Source organism: Tasmannia lanceolata, unplaced genomic scaffold (assembly GCF_043159265.1).
Source record: "Tasmannia lanceolata isolate RefF3 unplaced genomic scaffold, GAP_Taslan_0.1 ptg000012l, whole genome shotgun sequence".
NCBI classification, from domain to species: domain Eukaryota; kingdom Viridiplantae; phylum Streptophyta; class Magnoliopsida; order Canellales; family Winteraceae; genus Tasmannia; species Tasmannia lanceolata.
Window position 1 is genome coordinate 32839017 of NW_027518689.1, and position 26167 is coordinate 32865183.

General features: G+C 39.0%; 1 protein-coding gene across 1 annotated transcript; it reads right to left on the bottom strand.

The window, feature by feature from the left end:
• Positions 1-790: 790 nt before the first annotated feature.
• Positions 791-25792, bottom strand: LOC143887893 (C-terminal binding protein AN-like). The gene is made up of 7 exons (XM_077392134.1): positions 25087-25792; positions 21395-21563; positions 21085-21215; positions 14668-15423; positions 14488-14535; positions 11308-11424; positions 791-1032 (listed from the first exon to the last, which is right to left on the bottom strand). Exons 1-7 carry the CDS (start codon positions 25723-25725, stop codon positions 958-960), a joined length of 1935 nt encoding a protein of 644 aa, XP_077248249.1. The 5' UTR covers positions 25726-25792; the 3' UTR covers positions 791-957.
• Between the last annotated feature and the right edge of the window lie 375 nt (positions 25793-26167).

The window sequence follows — 26167 nt, forward strand, 5'->3', positions numbered from 1 at the left end:
AATACAAATATTTGTGACTATGCCGCTCACCCCAGTTTTCCTTAGACTAAAACATTCCCAATTCAGGGGGTTGAACGGTGAGGGGAATGACTCATTACCAATCTTATACACATGCGAAACAGGCCCCGCATTGTTTTGTCAGTATCCACAAATTGGTGTACGACATCCAAGGCAAGCCTACAATACAATGGCCAAGAGCAAAATGGTTTTGCTGGGCTCCACGTTTGTTTTGGACATCTTACTGGGGGTTTAGTACTTGCTATTCTAAGTAGTGAGAGAGGAACCAAGGAAAGGAAAATGCCGAAGTGGGGCGATGGCCATCCAACAAGACCAACTCAATTGGCCACTTAGGCAATAACAGCGAGTTAGTGAGAACAATGCAAGCTCGACCATTGCTGGTAGAGGAATGATAGAATGAAGGGAGCCCTTGAAGGTTGATTTTTTGCAAGGGTGCCCTTCATTTATCATTCCTCTTGCTGGTAATATAGTAGCAAATAGTCTTATGAGCTGTTCAGAATTGAAAACAGCCTGGGACATGCATGAACTGACTAATGATATGAACAACGAAAATGTCTCCTTACGGTCGAGAAGAGAAAGCTAGAAACTAGCTATACAAGTTAACTGGAATGAGCAGAATATTTCACATTTAGTTAAAATGAGCAATCCCATATTATGGGTTAAATTCTAGATTTCATCATAAGTCTTCTAAAATTCTTTCATGCATGCAGAATTATTTTTAAAATCTTCAAGGATGAAAAGAAGGGAAAGAAACAATCAAGGACGGTCGAACTAAGAAAACTCTAAAAATTTAAAATGATTCCATAGTAGACAAACAGAAACCACAATACATGGAGAAGGTCGATTCTCCCATTTCAACATAGTCAAAATTGAATGTTCTGCAAATTTGGAGAGGAATACAAATAAAAAAAACAAGGGGGTGAACAGGTTTCTCCTCACCTAATTGAGCCAACGGGAAACTCCATCTTCTTCACCCACAGCTGCTAGAATCTCAATGTGTACATCCAACACAGCCTGCATTTCAGTGAAACCAGGATAAAAATCAGAAATCCAGAGCACAGTTTCCCCAAACTTTTGGGCATGCCACGTAAATGAAAATGAACAAATGTGCGCTATTAAGTAGCATGAAGCAGAAGGTGCAACATATTTTATCTGGGGATTTGCTAGGGACCATTACAGAAGGCATTTCGCGGAATGTCTGTTGCATGAAAGAGCAGCCACATAGGATGAATTAAATGAATAAGACAAAAAGTGAGCCCACATGGCTGCTCTCTCATGCAACAGCCGGTCCGCAAAATGCCTTCTGCAATGGTCCGTAGCAAATCCCTTTAGCTGTTAATGCATACGATGGTCAAATGGAGTACCTACCATTGACATCAAGATTCGTAGACTCAAACAGCAATACGAGCAATGTTGGTCCGATACCCAATAACAAGTACGATAACATGAAGATATACAATGCTTTCAAGCCATCTTAGGGACAATGTTTTTAAGCCTACTTACGGCATTCCGGACCAGTGCATAGACAAAAGGTTATATTTCAAAACAGACTTGAGAAGGTGGCAGCCTAAACAATCATTGACCAACAGGTCTGTTCTAAAGATCACTTTCATTTGAGAAAGTTAATCCTTGGCTGAAATTGTCGCAAAAATGCAGTACTAGCTTTCATGGGGCTCTTCCTGGACACGAGTCAAGATTACCTTGACGGAAGATCATAAATGGAATTTTTCACTTAGGGCATGCTGAATATGTAGTCGTTAGGAGATCGGCCCTTCCTAATCACCTCAAGTTTAACCTTGATGACAGCTTCTTCGGATAATTGGAGCCCACGGATAACGGAGGTTGCCCTTCCTAATTACCTCAAGTTTAACCTTGATGACAGCTCCTTCGGATACTTGGAGCCCATGGATACTGGAGGTTCTAATGAAGTAAAGCCCGGGCTCGCCTAACTGGTCTCCAAATCTTATGAGAAATCTTGAGAAAAAGCTGTGTGAGACAATTCTTCCAATGAAACTGCCTGGGCTACATCATGCAGCTCTGAGCTTTAGAGAACTTCACTCATTGTGGATGAGATTCTAGATTTTTTAAGTAGCATAATTGATGTTTCCTTTGTAAATATTCACGGAGAAACTGATGAGTTGACAGACAAATATAGCCATACAAGGTGTTTCTAGAGTGGAGCTAGTTATTGGGCAAGCTTTGCCCCTCATATATCTTCTGTTTTTACATCAATATAAGTTATCCTTTATCCTTTTTTTTCCTGAGAGAGAGAGAGAGAGAGAGAGAGAGAGAGAGAGAGAGAGAGAGGGGAGGAGGAGGAGGAGGAGGAGGAGGAGTATCTGTTTCATGTAGCATGCGCACAAATGTCAACCCGTGACTCGACTCGTGATTCGATTTCTTAATATTATGACTCGTGAGAGTTTTTGACAAGAACAGAAATTTAGTTGAAAAACAATATAATTAAATATCAAAAGATGAAGCATGTAAAAAATAGCACTTAGATAAAGCACTAAGCCAAAAATATAAATAATTATATGCTTGTAACTACCATTCAAATATATATATATATATATATATATATATGAGGAAACTGCTGGTGAGCTTAAGCGCACCAAACCTATGGTGCGCTTAAGCTCCCCAATCACATGGCTCCCCAATCACATGTGGTGATCCAAACCATTCATTTGCAAGGCCTTATGATAGATAGAGGGTGTACCAAAAATCAGCTCCATAGGATCATCCTAACCCCTCCATTTGTGGAGGACAAAAAATGGGCAGATTTGTGTCTGTCCATTTTTGTCCTCCACAAATGGAGGGGTTAGGATGATCCTATGGAGCTGATTTTTGGTACACCCCCTATCTATGTAAGGGACTTTAAAATGAATGCTTTGGATTATCCTAACAAAGTGGGCCCCCATGTGATTGGGCGCTTAAGCTCACCAACAGTTTGGTGAGCTTAAGCGCACCAACAGTTTCCTCTCTCTCTCTCTCTCTCTCTCTCTCTCTCTCTCTCTCTCTCTCTCTCTCTCTCTCTATATATATATATATATATATATATATATATATATATATATGAGGAAAGTTTTTCTAGTCGGCCGTCCAGAGAAGCTTCTCTAGTCCGCCGACCAAAAAACACAGTGTGCCCACATTATTTGGATAATCCAAAACATTCATTTGATAGGCCCCGGCATAGATCGGGTGTGCCCAAAAAATCAGCTACATAGGATCATCATAAACCTTTGATTTTTGGAGGTAAAAAATGGACAGATTTGTGGAGTTTATACGCATCCATTTTAACCTCCATAAATCGAAGGGTTAGGATGATCCTATGGAGACGATTTTTTAGGCACATCCTATCTATGTCAGGCCCATCAAATGAATGCTTTGGATCATCAAAACAACGTGGGGTCACTGTGTTTTTAACCTCCTCTGTCCATTTTTAACCTCCACAAATCGAAGGGCTAGGATGATCCTATGTAGCTGATTTTTTGGGCACACCTTATCTATGATAGGGCCCATCAAATGAATGATTTGGATCATCCAAACAACATGGGCCCACTTTGTTTTTGGTCGGCGGACTAGAGAAGCTTCTCTAGACGGCCGACTAGAAAAACTTTCCTCATATATATATATATATATATATATATATATAGAGGAAACTGTTGGTGCGCTTAAGCTCACCAAACTTATGGTGAGCTTAAGCGCCCAATCACATGGGGGCCCACTTTGTTAGGATAATCCAAAGCATTCATTTTAAAGTCCCTTACATAGATAGGGGGTGTACCAAAAATCAGCTCCATAGGATCATCCTAACCCTCCTTTTGTGGAGGACAAAAAATGGACAGACACAAATCTGCCCATTTTTTGTCCTCCACAAATGGAGGGGTTAGGATGATCCTATGGAGCTGATTTTTGGTACACCCTCTATCTATCATAAGGCCTTGCAAATGAATGGTTTGGATCACCACATGTGATTGGGGAGCCATGTGATTGGGGAGCTTAAGCGCACCATAGGTTTGGTGCGCTTAAGCTCACCAGCAGTTTCCTCATATATATATATATATATATATATATATATGTGAACCAATCGGTGGCTTTTTAAGCCACTTCTGCTTAGGGAGCTCCCTAAGCACGTGCTTAGAAACACTTTTCTCTATATGTGTGTGTGTGTGTGTGTGTGTGTGTGAGATATATATTCTAGTAACTTGCATGCACAAAAATAATTAAGTTCTAAGTTCCAACTTCCCAGTTTTCAACAATCAAAACAAGAAAGCCCAGGCCAGTTACGCAACGCGATGCGACTCGACTCATAAGAGTCTTATTTTTCGACTCGACTCCCAGCGACTCATTCAAGTCAACAGACGACTCGGACGAGTCTTCAACAGAGTCGAGTCACCCATGCAACTCACCTCAAAAGCCCAGCGACTCGACTCAACTTGACTCGGGAGTTGACTCGTACGAGTCGTAAGAATTTGACAACTATGAGCATGCATAGGTCAGGTTCAAGAATTGGCAGCTTAGAGGCATGCAAAGCTACTAGACCAGAACTAGCTGTCACGACTTGTCCAGAGGTTGGGTAGCATATCAGACATTTCCAGCTGCAAATAGAAACATATTTTGCATGGGTACGAGTAAGAGTCTTGGAATCTGACATGGGTACCGAGTGTTGAATTTGGAAAATCACAAGAAAAAGGATTGGTGGATTCAGCAATATTTTTTTAAAAAGATGACGAATATTTTACGGCAAAACAAGATTACATGGGGGACAAGAGGTCCACAAAGATAGGGCCGTATAGGACCGCAAAATATGCATACAAAACAGAGAAAAACAGAAGTAAAAGCTCAATGGGTTATCCGACCCGAGTATCAGCCGCGATTGCGTACTCATTGACAGAGATAGAGTCCCGCAATATAAATATGTTTCAATCAATCCTAAAAATCAAATATTTTTAAATAATAATTAGGTTATCAAAGGTAATATATTGCAGCTTTTGATATATGTTATGTGTTCTTTCCATATAAAAGCTTTTGTACAAAACTCAGAGCCTGTGATAAATGTACAAGTGTTAGTAATATTCAGAAAATATTAAAAAGAACTAAATGTATCCCACTGAATCCATTAAGTGTTGGAATCCGACATATGTCTCACACGAGTACTTCACCCACTTGAAAGAACCATGTAACATCAACAGGAACCCATCAAGGGTAGTCGTCAATTTATCATATTTTATCCCTAAGAACACTGCAGCTCAGTTGAAATTCTGCTGTTAAATTATACAATTTTGTATAGCCATTTTAGATGTACAAAGGTCTGTGGCTAATTTCCTCCCACATAATAAATGGTTCGTCGATCTTCAAATATCACTGCTTGTTTATTATCACTGTTTGTGGCTAATTTCCTCCCACATATCACTGTTTGTTGATCGCCCAATGGTAATGTTACTTCTACCAACACTCGAGATCCAGGATGTTTGTGAATCATGTACACCCTGGAAAGTATGATTGTGCCCACGGTTACAGTTAAACTGAATGGACCAAATTATTTAAAAGTCAGCAGAATCGTTCAACTCAACTGAACAAAGCCTTTGTCCCAAACTAGTTGGGTCGGCTAAATGAATCCTTTAGAAAGATTTCATGAAGAAGGTGAAAGGAATCTACCCGGCTCTAATCCTAGCTCTAGTTGGGTTCATCTACGTGAATCATTTTCTTCCATTCTATCCTATCCAAGGTCATGTTCTCTGTTATGTTCCTAGCTGTTGGATATATGTAATAAGCCTGAGGGCATAGTTGTAATTGTGCATATTTCTCCTTTAATAAATATATTAGTGAGGGGGAGTTTTCTCTCTAACTCACTTATCTTTTTCTCTTTATTCTCTCTCACAACTTGGTATCAGAGCCAAAGGTCTCGAGTTCAAACCTCTCGGATAGCAAAAATCCACATGCGATGGTCGGCCCAAAGTGGGACCACATGTGCCACGTGTTTGCCAAGTGGGCCACACGTGCGGGGGAGTGGTATCAGAGGAATATGCCATCTCTATCATCATTACAGGTAGCAACTCAGGGGGAATTCAGAGATTGAAGAGTTTCTTACAGGCAGAGTTTGCTACAAAAGATTTGGGTTGGCTCAGATACTTTCTTGGGATAGAGGTGGCATATTTCTCTCAAGGGATATCTCTATCGCAGAGAAAGTATGTGTTGGACTTACTAGAGGAAACGGGAAACCTTGGTGTAAAACTTGTATCTGCGCCTATGGATCCCAATGTGAAGCTTATTCCAGAGGAAGGAAATTTGTTGGAAGACCCTGGCAGGTATAGGAGACTCGTTGGTAACCTCATATATCTCATGGTTACTCGCCCAGATATCTCCTATACAGTTGGAGTAGTTAGCCAGTTTATGAGTGATCTTCGTACCTCTCACTGGGCAGCAGTAGTTCAGATCCTCCGCTATTTGAAAGAGGCACCATGAACAGGACTACTATTCAAGAAAAATGGACATGTCAGGGTGAAAGGCTACTGTGGTGCAGGTTGGGCAGGATCTCCAGCAGATAGAAGATCAACTACGGGCTACTGCACCTTTGTTGGTGGCAATCTAGTGTCATGGAAAACTAAGAAACAAGAAGTTGTTTCGAAGTCTAGTGCCGAGGCAGAATACAGAGCTATGTCCCATACTAGTGGAGAGTTTCTTTAATTACGTTCCCTCATGACAAAGATTGGTTTTCCTCCTCCTTCAGCTCAGCTTTATTGTGATAATAAAGCTGCAATTCACATAGCCACTAATCTTGTCTTCCATGAAAGAACCAAGCATATAGAAGTTGATTGCCATTTTATTCGTCAGATGATTCATAAGGGCGAGATACATGTTTCTTTTACTCGGTCTGTAGACCAGTTAGCAAATATTTTCACAAAACCCTTGCCTAAGTCAAAATTGAATGATATTTGTAGCAAGCTAGGAATGTGTTATATCTACATTCCAGCTTGAGGGGGAGTGTTGGATATATGTATTAAGCCTGAGGGCATAGTTGTAATTGTGCATATTTCTCCTTTAATTAGTGAGGGGGAGTTTTCTCTCTAACTCACTTATCTTTTTCTCTTTATTCTCTCTCACAACACTAGCTATCAAGTCTTTCCTCACTGTGTCTACCCAAGCTGTTTTCGGTCTGCACCTACCTCCTTTTACTCCATCAACTTGGAACGAGTCACCTCTTCTCACTGGAGCATCCAAAGGCCTACGTTGGATGTGTCCAAACCATCTTAAGCGGTGCTCTGTCATCTTCTCCTCAATTGGTGCCACCCCCACTTTTTTACGAATGTCTTCATTTTTAATTCTATCTAGCACATCCATCTAAGCATTCGCATCTCCACTAGACTCATCTTATGCACATGCTACTTCTTGGTGGCCCAACATTCTGACCCGTACAGCATGGCTGGCCAGCAGAGTCGTTTGACTAATGCACAATATTATGACCCTCATATACAGAAGTTGGCTCTTGCTTCTACCAATAGTTTCCAAAAGGGTGATAAAGGAAGTGATACGAAATTCTCCAAGGATCGGGATAAATAGAATACGATTTTCTATGGAACGACAAGTCAAATCATGATAAGAGACGTTGTTGGGATCTTTTTTTTTTAATAGGTAAGCTGGGGTTAGGCAGGACCCCTACCGGTGTACTAAGGTAGAAAGATATTACAATTGATAGTACAAAGCACCAATCCTATCCCAAGATATAATCAAGGTTTTAAATTTCGTCCGAAATTTCAGATTTCGGTCAAGACCGAAACCGAAACATTCGAAATCCGAGATTGGCAAAACGTACCAAATTTTAGCCGAAATTTCGTAAATTTCGGCAATTTCAGAGAATTTATTTAAAAAATATTAATTTTTTATTCATTTCCAAAATTTCCGCCTTAATTACCGAAAAATTTCGGGCCAAAAATTCGAAATTTCAGGCGTCTTTAACGAATTTTGGCCGAAATTTCGGGATTTCGGCTAGGTTCGAAATTACCCCCGAAACCGAAATCTAAAACCTTGGATATAATATCTAAAAGATAAGGGGAATACAAGGGTATCAGATGATTCAACAATAACTAATAGATAGGGGGAAACAATGGGTTCCGAATGATCCAAATTCTCCAACTCTTGGTCTGGAAGAATTTAGCCTTGCTGTGGAGGTAACTCAACACTTATTTGATGAGTGCTGATTTACATAAAGGGCTTGCTTGTCTGCAAATTGGGATCTTAGGTAGCGTCTTCAGTAGGGAGCGCAAGGATATTTCTTCTTTGGAACCCCCCGCCATGGATCACCTTCGGAGTTGTGATCCGTCAACAATTTGTCTTCTGAGGCATCTTGGGCTTTGGTGGACTAGTCCTGGTCTCGTTTTTCATTTTATTAACAACCTTGTCGGGTTGTATAATTTCTTCTTTAGCCTCAGAATGTGGGATTCAATCGACCTCCGGTTCCAGGATTGGGTACCAAATATTATTCTCCTTGCTTGATGTATTACCTTTCGGATGTCCCTTTAATATGTTGCAAATTCTTGCCCTTTTGGTGCCTCGTAGTTTTTTGTCTTGTTGTCTAGTATAGTACAATTGACTTTCCTTGTTGCTGCTCCATCTTTGGAGGCTTTACATGGGCTGGGGGAGCATGTAGGCAGTTCCCAGTGGCATGGATATAGTCCTTGCAAACACTACCGAACTTGGATTTCTAGTCATATTCCACCATTTGCATTTGGAGCCCTAGTGGTGTGCATACTTGAATGCTGTCTAGCAAAGCTTTCCCCATAGTGATTCCAACACGGACTCTAACATGGCTTAATCATGAGGAATTCGATATTTGGGAGTCCATGTAAAGGGGCTTCCCTATGATGTTGGCAAGCTTGCTTAGGCCGTGGGTGGTCCAGTACTTCAAGTGAAGTGAGTCCTAGGAATCGTCCACCATAATTGTGATTTGAGGATTCAAGCGCTTGGATATAGTCACCTGGATTCGTAAACTTGAATAGAAAAAACACGTTCTCCAGGCCAAATAAGTGGTCTCCTAGCAGCTTCCATTTTCTTGAAAGATGACACCTCAGATATCTTCATCTTCGCTTGGTGGGGCAATATACTTGATCTTTGAGCATGTCGGGAGGGCTGTGTGTTTTACAAAGAAATGGCTCCACTTTCTTTGGTTTTCTCGTGAATGGATGGATTGTCTGCCTTCTTTGAGGGAATCTGCTTCTCTTTGTCATCGCCTGCAACGAGCTCTTTTCTTGCGCTCTTTATTCAAGAATCCTGTCTTTCTGTTTCAGATATTTTTCCTTGTTTTTTTTTTGGTTTTGCTTTCCCCCCAGCTCTGAATTCCTTTCTGCCTATGTCAAATGTCCCTTTTGGCGGTCAGTTCAATTTCCGCTTGTTTTTTCAAATTTTCCTGCTTTTGCAGGACAATGGTTGCTTGCAATCCAATTTCTAGGGGGCTAGGATTGATTTGTAATCCTTAGATTCCTACCAAAGCACAGCTAGCTAATGTCCTTACAAAACCTGTTACTACAAATCCATTATCTCAGATAGTAGGCAAGTTGGGCATGAGTGATATCTTTGCACCAACTTGAGGGTGAGTGTTGAGATACAAGGGTACATACTTATGGAGAAATTATATGGTGGCCAACCGTCAAAATCACAAGGACAGAGTGTCAGAACTCTGCCCCTTGATTTTTGATCTGGTCAAACCCCCTTTTTTGACTTCCCACTTAGATAAAAAATCAAGGGGCAAAGTTTTGACACTCTGCCCTTGCGATTTTCACGGTCGGCCACCATATAAATACTCCATACTTATGAATGGCAAGACGATGATTATTGATGTAGAATAATATAAGAGAGATTGAGAAGTCGACACAATTTCTCTCCCTTCCCACTATTCCCTCCTTCTCTTTCCTTACTTTCTCTCTTGCACTTCTCCTCTCCTGTCCCTTTCCAGAGATTAGATCTACATTTTCCACTCTGGGAAGTTTAAAATTTTTTGTCTTCAACATACCACATGTATTCAAACATGCAATCAGTGTCCAGCAAAATGCCTCCACTTGGCCCAACAACTCATCTCAAACTATAGGAAGAGAAGATGGAGCCAGAGAATCGACTAATGAGGCAGAAAGGACTTGAAAAATATGCATTTTGTGGATCTCGAAGAAAAATTGCGGATTCATAAACTAAAATTTATAATTCCTCTAAATAGAGTAGCACTCCATCTTTTTAATGAGAAACAATTCCCCGGTCAACTTGCCAAGTTGTTAGTCTAATTCTAAAGCACAAATATGTTCATGGTTTTTATCACCCATCATTTGTTGTTTTACTTCTGTGACAGTCCAATTTATTGCACGCCTTATGAAAGAATGGGATCATCGTTAAATCGACATTACTACTAATCCGGTGAAAAGAAAGCATGCTCCAAGTGAAATGGATCAAATCCATGAGAGATGAAGTCTAGCTAAATACAGATGGCACCTCTAAGGGTAAACCCGATATTTCTGGCAGTCATTAGACCACAGAGGTGACTTAATATTTGCTTTTGCCCATTAATATAAGGTTGGCACCAACTTGCAGGCAGAGACTAGAAGTAACACACAACTAGTAAAGAATAATGGCAAGAACTTCACTCTCTTATTTCAGAGCTAATGTCGAGATTGTCTCACCAATTTAGAGAGGCTAACCATGTAGCCGATTCTCTTGCTAATTTTGACCGCAAAGAAAGAGATATCCGTGCATACTGACAGCGGAAAGATCTAAACTAGAATGATTAGGGGTGCTACAAGATGTGATTTTTTTGGGTTTTCCAAGCATACGTTGTAAATAACTGCATTGTTTCATTGGGTTTTGAGGTAAGGTGGCATTTCCACTTCTTGTAATTCCTTTTCCTGTTAACAAAATTCCAGGTCTAACCAATTTTTGCTTTTTAGTAGATGAAAGGACTTAATGCATTGGGAATTGGAGGGAAAAAAAAGAAAGAGAAAAGAAGCAGATGCATATCATATTCACTCAAACTTTACATGATCACATTATGTTCGTTCTCACTACCATTTCTTTTAGAAAGGAATCATTACATCCAGTTCATGGCAAGAAATTTCACTAGTAGGGAACCGCATACCAAAAGAATAAGGTCAAACGCATGTTCATAAATAAATAAACAAAGATGTGAGATGGCAACATTTTTAGAATGATAAAACTTCTATAATAACACTCCACCATAAAAATATTATAAGACTAGCAAATTAATTGTGTGATCTTCTATTTTGAAGAAATTTGTGCACCAAATAAACTTACCAAGGGATTTCTACAGTTGACAAGCCTACATTCCTCTAGCAAAGAACCTTCCAACATCCAGCTCTCCCAAACATCAAAGCTATAACTTGCAAATACAAATTCCATTCTTCTATTTATCTGGAACAAAAAAAAAAGCTTGATTCATACATAAAGCATGAAAAGGAATCCATTCAAAGTCAAAAAAAAATTAACGTGGGCCATATAATATAATTTTTTTATATCAAATGTTCTTTTATTCTTTGCATCTTTGAATAAATGCAGTTTTCATTATATATATATAGAACATTTCCTACACACTTGTGTAGGTAAGTTACCTACACACTAGCTTAAAATACAGTGGGGGCCCACATTGTTTGGGTGATCCAAACAATTCATTTGAATGGTCCTCACATAGATAGGGTGTCCACAAAAAATCAGATCCATAGGATCATCCCAACCCTACGATTTGTGGAGGTAAAATGGACGTGTATAAACCTTCACAAATTAGTCCATTTTTTGCCTCCATAGTTTGAATGGTTAGGATAATCCTATGGATTTGATTTTTTGTGGACACCCTATCTATGTGAGGATCATTCAAATGAATGGTTTAGATCACCCAAACAATGTGTCCCCCACTCTATATATATATATATATATATGAGAAAACGGTTCCTACACATGTGTAGAGAGTTCTCTACACACTAGCTTAAAATACAGTGGGGGCCCACATTGTTTGGGTGATCCAAGCCATCCATTTTAAAGGCCCTCACATAGATAGGGTGTCTACAAAAAATCAGATCCATAGGATCATCCCAACACTACGATTTGTGGAGGTAAAATGGATGTCTTTAAACCTTCACAAATTAGTCCATTTTTTGCCTCCACAGTTCGAATGGTTAGGATGATCCAATGGATTTGATTTTTTGTGGACACCCTATCTATGTGAGGGCCTTAAAAATGAATGGTTTGGATCACCCAAATAATGTGCCCCCCACTCTATTTTAAGCTAGTGTGTAGATAACTTGTCTAAACATGTGTGTAGGAACCGTTTTCTCATATATATATATATATATATATATATATATATATATAATAGAGTTAAGTGAAGCTACACGTATGTGTAGCTAACTTAGCTACACCGACGGCTTAAAATACAGTGGGCCCACATTATTTGGGTGATCCAAACCATTCATTTGATAGGACCTCACATTGATAGGGTGTGCCCAAAAACTCAGCTCCATTGGATGATCTCAACCCTTCAAACTGTGGAGGCAAAAATGGACAGATTTGTGAAGGTTTTTACACGTCCATTTTTGCCTCCACAAATCGTAGGGTTGGGATGATCCTATGGAGCTGATTTTTTGGGCACACCCTATCTATGTGAGGGCCCATCAAATGAATGGTTTGCATCACCCAAACAATGTGGGGCCCACTGTATTTTAAGCCGTCGGTGTAGCTAAGTTAGCTACACGTATGTGTAGCTACACTTTTCTCATATATATATTATTAGTTGTATTGTGCTATATTGAGGATATGCGGGTCATTTCACCAATATACCCTAATCATGTACTCATACATTTGTGTGCTATATTGATGGTGTCGCTGGATTTGACCTCGAGGGTTATGGCCTTTCCCGTTAGGGTTTTCATGAAGATCTGCATCTTCTTCCGATACTTCCTAGCCAACGCCATCAGAGAGGGATCAATAATCCCACCACAAAGACTCAGAACAAGATGCAGGGTCGATTCCTTCTAGACAGAGGGTAGTCGGCGAGAATACGAACGTCTTCAAGCTGTTTGCCGGTGAAGATCAGGAGCTGCTGATCCGAAGGAATTCCTAGCTTGGCCTGAATCTTGGCTTTTATAATTATCGATGGTGTCGCTAGATTCGACCCCGAGGGTTATAGTCTTTCCCGTTAGGGTTTTCATGAAGATCTGCATCTTCTTCTACCTCTCTCCTGCTCTTTCCCCTCCCTCTATCTTATTTTCTGATATATTCGATATAAAAATAATTATTTTACCTATTTTGAAGGAGTTTCTAGAAAAATAATTAAACTAATTAATTTTTATTTTAAAAAAATAGATTCCATCCAGCAATAAATCAGGAAAGAATAATTCCCATGTAATAAAATAAAAAATAACATGCATGTTTGATTAGTTTATTTCTAGAAATATAATTTTTCTATTTTTAAAGAATTTTTAACAAAAATAAATAATTTTTTTGATAGGTAAAAAATAATAAAAATAAAAATAAATAATTTTGACATGAAAAATAAATATTGTCAATCACTAGATCGGGCAACAATAGCTAACACATAATAAAATTAGACGCTAACATGCATGTTTGATTAGCTTTATTTTGAAAACATATTTTCCTTATTTTGAAAATAAAAACACAATGATATCAACGTTGATTTGATGCATTTCCATGTTAATGGTAACTGTTAAATAACAAAAGAAGCAAAAAAAAAAAAACCCAAAAATCGCGTAGGGGGGAAATTGGTGCACTTTGATCAAAATGTCAACATTTCAACTAAAGTTCTAGGACTTTTATACATGGATTTGTAGTGTTTCAGTGGACAGACCGAAATACTACCGACATGATCCTCGACATCCTGTAACAATGTTTGTCCTGGGAAATTTTGTGTCAGTGGAGACTGACACAGACATACATCAGCTGAAACCGACATTTGTCGATCAAAATTCAAAACTATGCATTTTTGTTATGGTTGCAACAACAGGTCATGAACCATAACTGTGGCATTATGGCATTATCTACTCTAAAACTCAATTAACTTTTATAAATAGGCATTTAGATAAAAAAACTTTTTTAACCAATTATTTGCAGGCGGTTAGAATTGTCCAATCAAAGTTTTGCACCAAGCCCATCTATAGTTACACCGAGTAATCACTTCATATCAACAAAAGGAGACATATATGAAAGGAATCGACACTGTATTCCTTTAACGAAACACAGTTAATGCTCGAAAATAAAGTTTGGCCTGCAATATCAAATAAGATTTAATAGTCCAGTCTAAACCACTTTTAGCTTGAAATGAATATCAGTATATCATGCAGAAACTGCATAAAATAACTTAAAAATTAATTAAAAGAAAAGAATGATAGTGTCTATTAGTCACACACCCCTAATCTAAAACCATAGCCAAATACTAAGTCAACCAAGTCAAGAAACCGAAATTACCTGCAATAATTTCCCACCAGCAGCAAACGATCGCAATCCAATTGTGTCCTGGAGAAATCAATTCAAATGCCATATCAGTTATACATCACAATTATTACTTTATTGCTAGTCTGAACTGAACAGATAGTAGAGACTTGATCCATAATGAACAAAAATGGAGAAGAGTTCCCGACAATACACCTTGTTTCTAAAAACAACAAGGAACTGTGCAGCGGGATCTCTTTTTGTCACATTAGATGTGGTATCCAGGAACCACCCACCACCAGGGACTCTTTGTCTGGACACGTGAAACCCAGGTCGATCTCTTGCACGTAAAGCTATAACATACCCATCTTTCAGAAGTTCCCCACATTTTCTGCTGAGCCCCATGCTTAATTCCGCCTGCTTTTCAGATTTTCTACCATCCTCTGGGGAAGCAAACCGAGAACTGGAGCTTGCCACTTGATCTCTGCTGCTTATAGCTGTATCCTCTTCTCTCTGTGAGATAAAATTGCTGTCTCTTTCTAATGCAGACCGGTCATTTTTCTGTTGGGATTTACGGCGAGCGGGCCTCTTTTTACCCTTCTTACCCGATCGGCTAGCCCTTTCCTCGGATCGTGTAGGAGTATTTTGAGACAAAGCTGAACCTTGAGACTGAACAGGGGACTCCAATTTATAGATACCTTGTTTCTGGCTGTATTCTGGACTTAACTGACTTTCATCTGTCAGCTGCTCACCGTCACAAACTGGCAAAGCAGGTTGTTTCTCCAACAACTCATCCTCAAACCCAATTTCACTTTTTTCATCATCCTCATCTGAAATAGCATTATTTGGAAAAACCCCATCAAAGAAAAATGTTTGCAACATACTAACAGCTTTCTCCCTTATTTCCATCCATACTTCTTCACTATAATCTGCACTGCGAGGGAGTATCAATACATTTGGCATCTCCCTTACCTGACTTGACAAATGGAGATATCAGTGCCCTCCACCAATAAAACAAATGGAAGTATTGTTGCAAGACAGCTAAAATCCGTGCATCTTTAATGAAATACGTGTCAAATGTGACGTGCAAATATACAATAGATATGGTAAGAAAAAAAAAATAATGCATTTGAAAAAAGATCAAAATCAGTGCAGGCAACTGACATGCGACTAATGCGGTAGGCCATACTGTTTGTGCATTTGAAATTATGAATATAATTGTTTACATAAAAAAAGAAGGGAAAAAAACTCTTTTCCCAGTGCCTGAACAGAAAGAGTAGAACAATGCCAAGAACCTTAAACAACTGCAAGTATATCAATTACATGTACCAATTATGCTGTGTCTTGTTCTACTTGAGAGTTTGGCACGAGTTGCCTATCTTGTAGTCTTTTCTCTTTTGTTTCTTTCTTCTTTTCTCTCTCACTTTTTTTTTTTTTGCCTCCTCTTCTATTTAATGAATATATGAGGAAAGTTTTTCTAGTCGGCCGACTAGAGAAGCTTCTCTAGTCCGCCGACCAAAAACAAAGTGGCCCATGTTGTTTGGATGATCCAAATCATTCATTTGATGGGCCCTATCATAGATAGGGTGTGCCCAAAAAATCAGCTACATAGGATCATCCCAGCCCTTCGATTTGTGGATATTATACGCGTCCATTTTAACCTCCATAAATCGAAGGTTTGGATGATCCTATGGAGATGATTTTTTAGGCACATCAAATGAATGCTTTGGATCATCCAAACAACATGGGCCCACTGTGTTTTTGGTCAGCGGACTAGAGAAGCTTCTCATGGATTGGATGTCGGAAGAGCGAATGGATGTGGATGGGCCTGTAATGACTTGGGCACCCTCCTCTTAATGGCTAGCCTTTAAGGGTGAGTTCTACTTGTGTCCCAACAACTAAAATGAAAACTCAACAGAATCAGTTAATTAAGATGTTTCTTAATTATTTTTCTTTTAATTCATTATCTTTGAACTCTCACCAAGTTGTAAATCAAGAGCACGCTATCTGCTATGACAGATGTAATGAAACAGTTTTTTTTATTTTTTTATTCTTTTGTTTGTTTTGTAGGGATTTCCAGACCAACACACAAACTATGAGATTTCGAGGTTAGTTTTGGTGTTGCTTTCAAGTGTCAAGTGTACTTGCTTTGCATCGGGAAAAAAAAACTCAAAAATCAAGCTTTCTTGTGGAAAACCCAATTTTCATGGATTGGAGTTTATGGATTGGAACTCCTTGAAGACAAGCTCTGTTTTGGGGATCACACTCCCAACATAGTGATTAATGCATAGAGATAAAAAAAATTAACCCAGAATTTATCTTGACACCTATGGTGTGACCTGAAATTTTGTCAATCAACAAGGGAAAATACAAGAGGGGATATACCCCACGTTACCTATAAAGACAAACAGCTAAATTGATGTGCACTTTTGGATTAAACTCTAAGATTAAAGAACTAAGCTCTTGACCGTAGTATATGATGGACCAAGGAAAAAGAAGATCTTTTTCTTCTCAATGAGGATGTCAATCGACGCTTAACTATCTTATTCAAGCTAACTAATAGATTAACCCATATACTTTGAGTACCTTAGGCCATCTAATATGCTTCTTGCCTCCGTCTGCAAGTTAGCACCAGTGCCATAATAATGAGGAAAGGCAAATAAAATCTCACCTCTATGGTTTCTTATGACTCCACCCGATATACATGGATTTCCTTTAAGAGCGCCAACCGTATTCAATTTAAGTTTATTCCTCTTTAGCTTTATCCATTTAATTTGGATCTCTTTTGACATCTTCGTATGCATGAGACATACAACTATCAACAAGGGCCCTACTCTTCCCAGCAAGCAATCGCACGTCTGAATAAGTGATCTAGAGAGATACTTAACCTAAGTCACAATCGTTCTTATGAATTATGATAAGGTTTATTGGTTTGGCATTACCGTCCATCTGACAAGAGCAAAATTTCCTTCCACATATTTCCTACGTGATGAGGGAGGGAATAATTTTTAATGCATAAGCAAAAGATATCTTGATTTTCCTCGGGCTTAAATCAAATCATTGAATAAGCATGGCACTTATGGGTTGATTCTCAATCAAAGGCACCTATAGATAGATGGCAAAGTAGCCTCATATGGCTCTTGCGCCGAGCCGAGCCAGGCTCGAGCTTGGTTGTGTTTGAGGTGGGTTCTTTTAGTAAACACATCAAATAAATACCATTATGTAATATAATATAATATTATATTATATATATATATATATATATATATATATATATATATATATATAGAGAGAGAGAGAGAGGAAAGTTTTTCTAGTCGGCCGACTAGAGAAGCTTGTCTAGTCCGCCGACCAAAAACACAGTGGGCCCATGTTGTTTGGATGATCCAAAGCATTCACTTGATGGGCCCTATCATAGATAGGGTGTGCCCAAAAAATCAGCTCCATAGGATCATCCTAGCCCTTCGATTTGTGGAGGTTAAAAATGGAAGTGTATCAATTAAAACAACGTGCAAGTGTATCAATTAAATGTACCAATTACAGCCGGTACTTAACATCGTTCATCATTATAGGATCTAGCTGCAATTGCTGGATATTAATCAACTAGGTCTCTTCAGCTGATTATCTTTCTGAAGTTTTTCATCCAAATGTTGTAGGAGTTGTATCAATAGCCTTGCCCTTCGGGTAACTTTATAAGATTTTCATCATCTGAAGCAGACAGAAGATGGAGGAGAGAATAAGTCATTTTAGGTTGGCAGCACCTAATAGTAATCTTGGTATTAAATTTCAGCCGAAATCTGTGAATTTCGGATTTCGGGTTTGATTTTGTCTGAAATGACCTGAATTTAAAAAAAAAAAAAAAAAAAAAAAAACGGTTTGAGTGAAGTTTAAAACCTTGCTAGTAATTGTAAGATCAAAAGGTGGAACACTACCATAAGTAGTAGATTCCAAAAAGCATGATCGTAATGATTGATCTAAAAACTTGGTATCCAGGTTTGGATAATCAACTGAATATATGACAACAGCTAAACTTGTGATCAAGGAGTCAGCTTTGGGAATGTTTATGAGAGTATAGTGGGAGCTTCAACAGTAACACCTGTCACATCGATGTTTAAAGGGCAAAAAGGCTTTTGATAGGAATGCAGCAGTGCCTAGTATGGTCATAACATCTTTAGTCGTGTTTGGTGGCATACTCGTTTATTTCAGGTTAGCTGTATGTTAGTATAAAAAGATAAATAACGCCTTTCTCCAACAGCTTAAGCTTTTGGAGAAGTTGGTAAGTCAACATGGTATCAAAGCCAAAGGTCTCGAGTTCAAACCTCCCGAATAGCAAAATCCACATGCGATGGTCGGCCCAAAGTGGGACCACATATGCCACGTGTTTGCCAAGTGGGACACACGTGCGGGGGAGTGTTAGTATTAAAAGATAAATAACGCCTTTCTCCAACAGCTTAAGCTTTTGGAGAAGTTGGTAAGTTAACACTGTACAACAAATAGCATTTGTGTTTTTTTGGAGCTATTTGAAATGTTCATTTCATGTTAGCTGTACAACAAATGGCATTTATGGTATTTTGGAGCTTTTTGAAACTTTCCATTTTTTATTTTGCAAATAATGATTTTATGAATGCGGAACAATGGAATAGTTTCAAGAGGGAGATTGCTCTACACATAACTCCAATGGCCCCACCTAAGAAAATCATCCTACCAAGGGTTTCAGCGACCTCATTAGCTTCATGTAATGCATGCCTAAAAAGAATATATTGCCTCTAACCAAAACCCAAATCTCATCAATGATATCATTCACCAATGGCAGGGAAGCCCCAGAGACAGAATTAATCAAATTCCCCTCTCCACCAACTTTCTGCTAAAGTCCTCAAAAGATACAAAGCCCTTCTGGAAGTGCTTTAGCCGTGGCTACAACGAAGTCTTTTATTTCTTGGAAAAGCTATCTAATATTGTGTCTCGTTTCTAATAATGCTCCCATAGAAGTTGGCCCCAATCACCGATCGGAGCCCCCTCAAAATTGAGATTGATAGTGTTTTTTCAGTGGAGCAACCCATCCGGCCACTATCCCATGAACCTTTCATCCACCAACAACCATCTACTTACAGATACAATTAAGAATTTCGATCCCAGTGTCCACATATTATTCTTCCATATTGCCCATTAGATTATCATAATTTTGATGAGCCTCACCATTTTCCACTATCTCTACTTCATCTCCAAAAATACGATAATTTCTCTCTGCCTGGATTTTATGTCCAGCCGTTTTGCCATTGTAAGGATATTACAGGGATTATTTCATAAGTTGTTAGCTCATTTTTTGTCCCTTCAATTACATTATATAACATAACGCCATTTCAGCAATAAATTTGCATATGCTACTGCAAAATGAAACAGCCTCTCTGCAAAGCAGGGGTAAGGCTGCGTACATCTAGCCCTCCCCAGACCCCGCAATGGCGGGAGCCTCATGCACTGGGCCGCCCTTTTTTACTGCAAACTGAAAAGTGATGTCTTATTTGTCCCTAAAACTCTCTTCTCTTAATCAGGACTCATGACATGGAGCCATAACTAGATGGCCAACAGCTTTGTGTTATCAAAGGTTCTTTGAATCCGAAATCAAGTTCAAAGGTTTTCTATACATAAATCAAGTGTACTATATCTTGTATAATTAACACTTACAACTGCAAAGAAGGAACCCAAATCGGAATCTCTTCTTTGTGATGATAGTACCAAAATATCAAGTTGGCCCGTCCATCTTTATGTTGATCGTTACAGGCATCTTGAATCTTCTCTTCCCTTATTTTATTTATTTGTTATTTGCTTTCTTGTTTTTGTTTGTGCATAATGCAGACTTACTGTTGTTTTTTTAGATAGGAATCTGGAAAGTTTTGACATACGCAAGAGGTATTTGCAGATCTTCCATACGGAGAGCTCATAAGTAAACATGGTAGTAACAAAACCCCGCTTTAAATTTGCCCAAGATTGTTGGAATTCATTTATTTTTCACAGGGGTGGGGTTGCTTTGGGTTTGACGTATTTCATGTAACAGGCTTGTATGGTCCTTAGAATACCGGTGTTGATCCCTATGTCTAGCTGGAAAAGTACAAATATTGCAAAGCCCATTTGCCTTGTTTTCTTCATATTTGGTTAAACCTTTGAGATTATCTAAAAACTTAGCTTCAATGTTAGAACTCGCCAATCAGTCAACTGTTCTTTACCTCTTTTTTGGGTTGGTCTCAGGTAAACAATGTCTGTTTCATTATATGGTTAGGGTTTCTTGATTGATCAATTTTTAACTGATCAAATCAAGTTTGATAGGAATAGTTTTTGTCCTTTTTTATTTTATTTTATTGGAATACTAGAATTCATTTATTTCTTTGAATCATAGAAATCCTACAAATTTGTATGAATCATATTCCAAGTTTAAAACTGTTTTGCATTGATGCAGGAGATATTTAATAGTGGGGAGGTGGACCTTCTAGCGAATATGGAACCATATTAGCATTCAAGAAAGGAAATAAAAGAACCAGATGTAACAATATTGAGTAACTGCAACTCATATAACAGAATTTAACCCTATGAACTCATATCTTAAAGAATACAATCATACCCTAAGGCTAATGCTCATACCCATGCTTCCATCCATTGTGGCCCTTCAGCACCATCTAAAGCACAACCAGCAATAGTTCCATCGATAAGAAGCTGTTTCAGAGCGCAATCATCTAATAACTGACTGCTACCTGTATTCACAAGAAATGCCCCTGCAGACAAATATATTCATCCTTCTTTAGATGCAAAAAGAAGGGATAATCATGTATACAAGCGGTCAAATAATCGGATTTAAAGATCATAACGAATTCAGAACATCGATTCATAACAGTAACTTTAAAAGTACAATACCAGAATCACAAGGAAAATCAATAAATCGCCTGAAAATTACCAGGTTTTATATGTTGCAAGCATTCACCATTGATAATCTGAACTGTTTCATTTGACAGGGTACAATGGAGTGAAATAAGATCACTTGTTGCAAGTAAATCATTAAGTGTATCCATTCTTCGTGCGGCTGGAGGAAATGTAATAGAAGGTCGTCCTGATTTTCCTTTTCCCTGTACAAAATTGTGTTAATCACCGTAAAGTAAAGAGAGAATTCAAGATACAATTAGATATGCAACAGCAATAGAACCTAACACTAGTATATTAGAAAAATGTGCGCAGGACAGTATCATCAAGTTTGTATGAGATCAATAGAACTAGAAATATTCTGCCACAGTCAAGTACTAGGGAGAGAGTTCAAGATACAATTACATATGCACATGGATTTTAATTTCGATTTTGGTTTCAGTCCCTACCGAAACAGATTTTTTTTTCAAATTTCAGCCGAAATCCGAAATTTTCATATCCGAAGGCCGAAATTTAAAACAATGGATATGCAACAGCTATAGAACCTAGCACTAGCATACTAGAATATTGTGCACCACATGCTCTACTTAAATGCATAGGACAGTAACACCAAGTTTGGAAGAGGTCAATAGAACTTCTGCTTAAGAGCTCCAATCGAACTAGATATTGAGAGCAGCATGTTCCGGCAACCACTAATTACACGCACAATAAAGTCATTGAATTTATTGTAAGCCAATTCTGATTATATGCCTGCATCAAGAGGTCTTATAATGCATAATAGATTTAGCAGGTTAGAAATAACATGGCATTATAAAGACAGAGATGAATGCGGGCATGGGGCACAGACAATGACAATGTTTATGATGGTTAAAATTATTCAAGTTGGTTCTGTCCCAAGTCATGCATTATCAGTAGTAGTTGTGTTAAATTTCATACGATACTGGTCAAGGACATCTTCGCCTTTCTCATTTTCAATGTTTTAGTCTAATGCTATGTTGAGGGGACACTGACAAGGTGTTGGAGGGGCATTGAAATCTAGATGAATTTATGGAGGAGTTATTCTAACACCTTAAACTCAATCTTCCTTTAACTTTTAGTCCAGAAAAAGCTACATCTCGAAATGGAGTGAAGAGGAATGTAGAACTAACAATCTTCCTTCCTACTTGGATTTGAGCCTAGCTAAGTGGTGAAGAATTTGAGCTTCTTTTCAAGAATGATGGGATATATTTCTTATAATTGGAAAGCGAGGAGTGGAATTGAATATTTACTATTGGGTGGCGAAATAAAACTTGAAGGGAATTCATTATTGATGATTCCTTAGTTATACTTTGTCGATGCAACCTTGAGAAATTGGCAACATCATTGCTTAAGCTTTTCTTAAGGCAATAACCATGAATCGAGGACCAAACCATGGAAGAATAAACCTAGAATCAAAGGTCTGTGGTTTTTAAAAGAGGACTTGAGGAAGTGGGACTGCTATAAGTTATTTAAATCCTAAAACCGAAGAAAAATTGTCCACCCATATGTAATTCCTGACAAATGTCCAACTCATGCAAATTTGTAGGATGGGCAAATGTTCCAACCCCAGCAAATATGCCTACTCATGCAACATCTGCTGGGTAGTTCTGCTATAAGCAAAATGTACCAACCCATACAAATCTCCAAGTGCTGACACCATCTGGGCCGCCTCCTAAAAGGGCTATTTTCGCCGTTCTATCCCATTCTGCTTATGAGCTGATGTGAAAACATCCATCAGCCCCATTCTATAGGGTTTGAGGCTGCATCAACACTCAACAGTAATCTATACCCTTGTTCTCTCTATTAGCTGATATTCTCTCTGGGTAAGCTATTGTTTTGTTTTGGTTTTGGATTGCTAGTTCATGAGGTTGTAAATTTCCTACTAGATGCTACACAAATCTTATTCAATGTGGTTGCTGTACTTAATAGTTGTGGTGTCATTCTGTTTGGTATCTGTTGTTAATTGCACAAGCCTGATTGATCTTCATATGCAAGTTATAATTGTTACCCTGTTTCAAAAAAGGGGGGGCAAGAAGAAAGGGCATCTTTGCCAAATCAGCTTCGAGTATTCACGTCCAAATCATCTTTTCGAGTATTCAAGTACGAACTCTGTTTTTATGCTTTATTAATGTAACAAGTGCTGCTCACTATTGTGTTTAAGCTCGTTCATCAAGGTGATATGGGCTTTTGTGGGACCCAAGGGGAGGCGGATGCTACGGAGGCTGAGGTGCGTGCAGTTCATCAAGGTTTAAAGCTGATGGTAAGAGATCGAATGGATAATGTGGTGGTAGAAGGGGACTCCCTAAATGTAATTCGGTGGCTCCAAGGTTTGCAGAATCACTCTTGGAGATTGATAGGTTCTTCGATGAGATGTTAGATTGGGTGGGATCTTCTTCTGTTGTGTTTAAGCACGTTTGCCATTATGACAATAAGGTGGCGAATAGTCTAGCTAGAGAAGGAGTTTCTAAAGAAGCTTTTGCTCTGTTTGACTCTCTTCCGCCCTGCCTACTTTTTGTTGTACTAGATATTAGCTTTTCTCTCATATGTTCCTGACTTTTATGTATTTTGACCATCTTGGCTCCCATTGTTTGCAATAAAATTGGCAATCATTCAAAAAAAAAAGGTGCTGCTCAAAATTATAAGCCATATGCAAGAACGACAACAGGCTCGAGACGGAGAACAACGGGTTCGCAATGAAAAGTTTCAAACTCATATCAACACCCTTACTGAGCAAGTCAAGACGATGAATGATAGATTAGACCGGCATGTTGAAGAACATGGTTTGAAAGAGGCATTATCTTCAACCTTCATTGAAGATCCGCAGATGCCAGAAGAAGTTATTAGGATTTTAGCTGTGCAACCTAGATACCGTCGTGCCGGCCTTTTGCATGTGAGCCACTTAATTCCTCCCATATTAGCAATAGCATTAAAACGAACAATGTTGAAGAAGAAATTTTCCCTATACAAGTGCCACAGCCTAAGAGATGCATTGACAATTCAAGTTTGGAGGAAAATACTAGGAATTGTAAGACCACTGGACTAGAGGCAGATAGTGATAAACATAGCGTAGCACTAGACCCATAATGCAACGTGTGTAACGGCTATTGCCGATATTATTGCATTTCAGTACATTGGATTGCAACTGCTGGTCATAAAACCAGCAACAGCAACAATTACCGAACAGAATACCACTAGATCCGGAGGATTAAAACCCTCTGCCATTGTAGCCCCATTTAGATTTCTTATTGGAAGAAATCAGAGCCTTGCCTCACCTCAATCCCATTTTTTTGCAACAGTCACCATTTCTGTTTGGTTTTTCACATCAAATAGTGAGTAACAAGACCACCCACATACTTCACAATTAAGTATCCAAAGTGCAATTGCACCATATGTTCATCCATCAGCATTTGAAAACAGACCCATTTGAAACACCCAAGATTTACAACTAAAATCAATACTCATAAACTACATTCACTTCAATTAGACAGATGTGGCTGGAGACTAATTTAAAAACAGATGGGAAACAGGTAATTTTCCAAATCAACACAAAGTGATGTGAAACTATATAGGTCATTTGGATACAAGAATTTTATAATAGAGGATTGTAAAATCCTGGATTTTAAAATCCTCTCTTATAAAATCCATGTATCCAAACGGCCCCATGGAGGGTTTAGGTTCAGATAATGAATAAATCACACAGTTATAAGTTACCTCATGAACATCAAAATACAGCACACTAATCTTGAAAGCCAAGCTCTTAGTAGCCAGAGACCGCGCAGAAGCCGATCTCCCAACAATCCCGAGCACGAGCCCTCTACACCGGCGCATCCCTCTACATAACGGCTGAAGCGAGCCGAGCCAACCAGAAGCCGAGAAGGCGTGGCGAGAGAGAAGATGAGTCCGGCGGATCAAGCCAAGGAACAGCGCCATGACAGTGTCAGCCACCTCCTCGGCTCTGCTGGTGTCTACGTGGACGAGCCGGAGGCCGAGATCTGAAGCTAGGGCTGAGTCCACGGCTCGGTCCGGGGAGCCGAGGCAGAAGATGAGCTGCCATGGCTGGAGCCGGCGTTGGGCGGCTCTCGGGAGGAAGGAAAGAGAGTGGATTATGACGGCGCCGGCTGCTTCGATCCTGCCGTCGGCGATCCGGCTAAGGCTGATGTGTTCAACGGTGGCTACTCCGGCTAGGGTTTCTTGTTCGAGGGTGCAGTCTTCGAGGCAGTTTAGGGAGACTACGAGGGGGAGAATACGAGGTGTTTTGGTTGATTTTCCGGTGCCGGAGAGGGTTGATTTGGGGTGGTGATCGTGAGGGTGAGTCATTGCCCTTTTGTGACTCGAACTGGATTCACTCATCTTTGGTTCTCTGCTTCTTCTGCTTTACCTCCCATTTGGGGCTTCTCTGTGTTGTAACTTGTAAATCTCTTTTTATGTGTCGTTGTTTTGAATGAATTTTTGGGGAAATGATTTCAGCACAACCGTATTTTAATATTTGGACAGACTCGGCTTGTCCTTTCATTTTTTATTTTTTTTAATGGGCTTGGGACGGCTTTTTGGGAGCTGTAATAAACTTTAGCCGCTCTTTAAAAGACAAGAAGGAATGAAGAAATGATATAAGCACAACCATGTTTTGATTCTTGCACTAATTCTTCATTCCTTCTTGTCTTTTATATAAGCACAAACATGGCAGTGCCAATATTAGTAGACACAGCCAAAGAATAAAAGACAAGAAGGAATGAAGAATTAGTGGAAGAATCAAAACATGGTTTTGCTTATATCATTTCCCATTTCCGAGCCC